We start from the raw sequence: 2108 nt of genomic DNA, 5'->3' as shown, positions 1-2108 counted from the left end.
GGGGGGGGAGGCCAAAACAATTATTTTAATTTCCCTCACTTTCTCATTCGCAGATTCGATTCGAACTGAGGATCGATTTTAAGTACAAGGAAGTCGACTACTTCGCCAGCTACAGCAAGTTTTTCCTGCAAGGAGAGACTGATAACTACAAAATTCAGTTATCCGGATTTCAGGGCAATGTGGTAAATGACATGTTGATTCACAACGGCGCGGCATTCTCAACCAAAGACCGCGACAACAATTCAGATATCCAGGACTGTGCCCAGCAATACAAGGGAGGGTGGTGGTACAGCATATGCCATGAGGTAAACCTTAACGGCTTGTGGGGCAGTAAAACCTTCGGGGAGGGGATGAACTGGAAGAGTGTCACCACACACTACGACTCTGTCACCTTCACGGAAATGAAGATTCGACCGCTTGTTTGAGTTCATCCACGATGTGATTGTGTGTGTGTGTGGCATCGTGGGGGAAATCAGGCGCTCGTCAAAATCATCATCATCATCATCATCATCATTAGCATCATCATCCGGTGCCTTGCCGACTGGCGTGGGCGATCATGGACCTCCACTTCACTCTGTCTTGCGTTGCAGCAATTTATGTTTGTTGTTCTTGCTGTTCCTAGCCATGTTGTCATCTTGTCCAGTATCTTTCCCTTCTGTCTGCCTCTGCCTCTCTTTCCTTCAAATTTGCCTGTTGTTACAATATTCTCCAATGCTTGTTTCCGCATTGTGTGTCCGAAGAAATTTACCTGTCGCTTTCTTTTATTCGTCATAAGTTGTCGTCTGCAATTTGCTTCAACTTGTCAAAATACATATTATTATTATGAAATCAAGGATACTCGACATTTTTTTCTGCACTTGGGGCAGTTTTTATGTGTTAGTGTTTTTTGGTTTTATAATATTTGTATCTACCTTTTTAAAGTATCAAAACCTGTATTTAAACACACATTTCTGAATGAGTCTGACTGAAATATGTTGATCAAAGGCACAATAAAGAAGCGAAAACTTGCAATTTCCAAGGACATTCAGGATTTGAAAGTTAGTTAACTTTGGTGATCAATTGTTTTTAGCCAATTCTACCTCTGACACCAGGCTACCCCCACCTTCTTCAATATTTCAATTGCAGTAAAATATATCGACTTCTACTCTTGATAGACGGGTATTTTTTTCCCCATTACAAGCAAGACTAATGAATATGCTTTAAGATAATCTCAGTAAAATTTTAATATTCAACAATCATCCTTTACTTTCACTTTCTGTTACAACAGTACAGATTTCTGGTAATTCCTAGATCTTTTCCATCTATGTCTTTGCTTTTCCAGTATTTTAAATAGCTCATCCTGTTTCATCATTATTGTTAATTACATATTTTAAATTTTATTTTAAAAGGTTTTTTAATTCAACCCCCAACCACATAGAAAACATTCAGTCATTTAATGACTGGCCATTAATTTCAGTCATTTCAAGAAAAGACTAGGAATTTTCGTCATTTCGTGAAAAGACTGACCCCCACAGTCATTTGGTGAAAAGACTGACCCCCACTGTCATTTGGTGAAAAGACTGACCCCCACAGTCATTTGGTGAAAAGACTGACCCCCACAGTCATTTGGTGAAAAGACTGACCCCCACTGTCATTTCATGAAATGACTGATTTTCCAGTCTGGGTGTAACATATTGTGAGGCATCGTGGTAAAATCAGGCGCTCGTCAAAATGATGAAATCGAAGAAAGTGGCATTATATTTTTTTCATTAATACATTTTTTTTACTCAACACCTTTAAAGTCCAATTAAAACCATTTTTGTGTGGATCTTTACTGGAAAAAGTTGATTTAAGGCCCAACAATGTAAATTGGCTGTGTCTGAGGACTCTCAAGATTTGGAAGTCGCCGAACTTTGGCGGCCATTTTCTCACTAATTTTCCCCCTGAAGCCAGGTGACCCTAACCTCCGTCAATAGCAAACATCTCGACTTCTATTCATGATAGATAAGTACGTTTTTTCACCCAAAGCAAGACAAATGAAATAGCTTTAAAGTGGTATCTATAACTCCACATGTCCAAAAATTGACGAGCGCCTGATTCCACGGTGTCGTGACACACACACACATATA

General features: G+C 39.4%; 1 protein-coding gene across 1 annotated transcript in view; it reads left to right on the top strand.

Moving 5' to 3' along the window:
* LOC101858224 (fibrinogen C domain-containing protein 1-A) overlaps positions 1 to 489 on the top strand; it is a gene marked incomplete in the record, with an annotated part of 13974 nt that extends 13485 nt beyond the window's left edge. Inside the window, 1 exon segment of the mRNA XM_005111036.3 lies at positions 54 to 489. Coding sequence (XP_005111093.2) covers positions 54 to 425 — 372 coding nt within the window.
* Between the last annotated feature and the right edge of the window lie 1619 nt (positions 490 to 2108).

The sequence above is a fragment of the Aplysia californica genome, unplaced genomic scaffold (assembly GCF_000002075.1).
Source record: "Aplysia californica isolate F4 #8 unplaced genomic scaffold, AplCal3.0 scaffold00990, whole genome shotgun sequence".
NCBI lineage: Eukaryota > Metazoa > Mollusca > Gastropoda > Aplysiida > Aplysiidae > Aplysia > Aplysia californica.
Note: the sequence above shows the minus strand (reverse complement) of the source record. Positions and strands in the feature narration are given on the sequence as shown.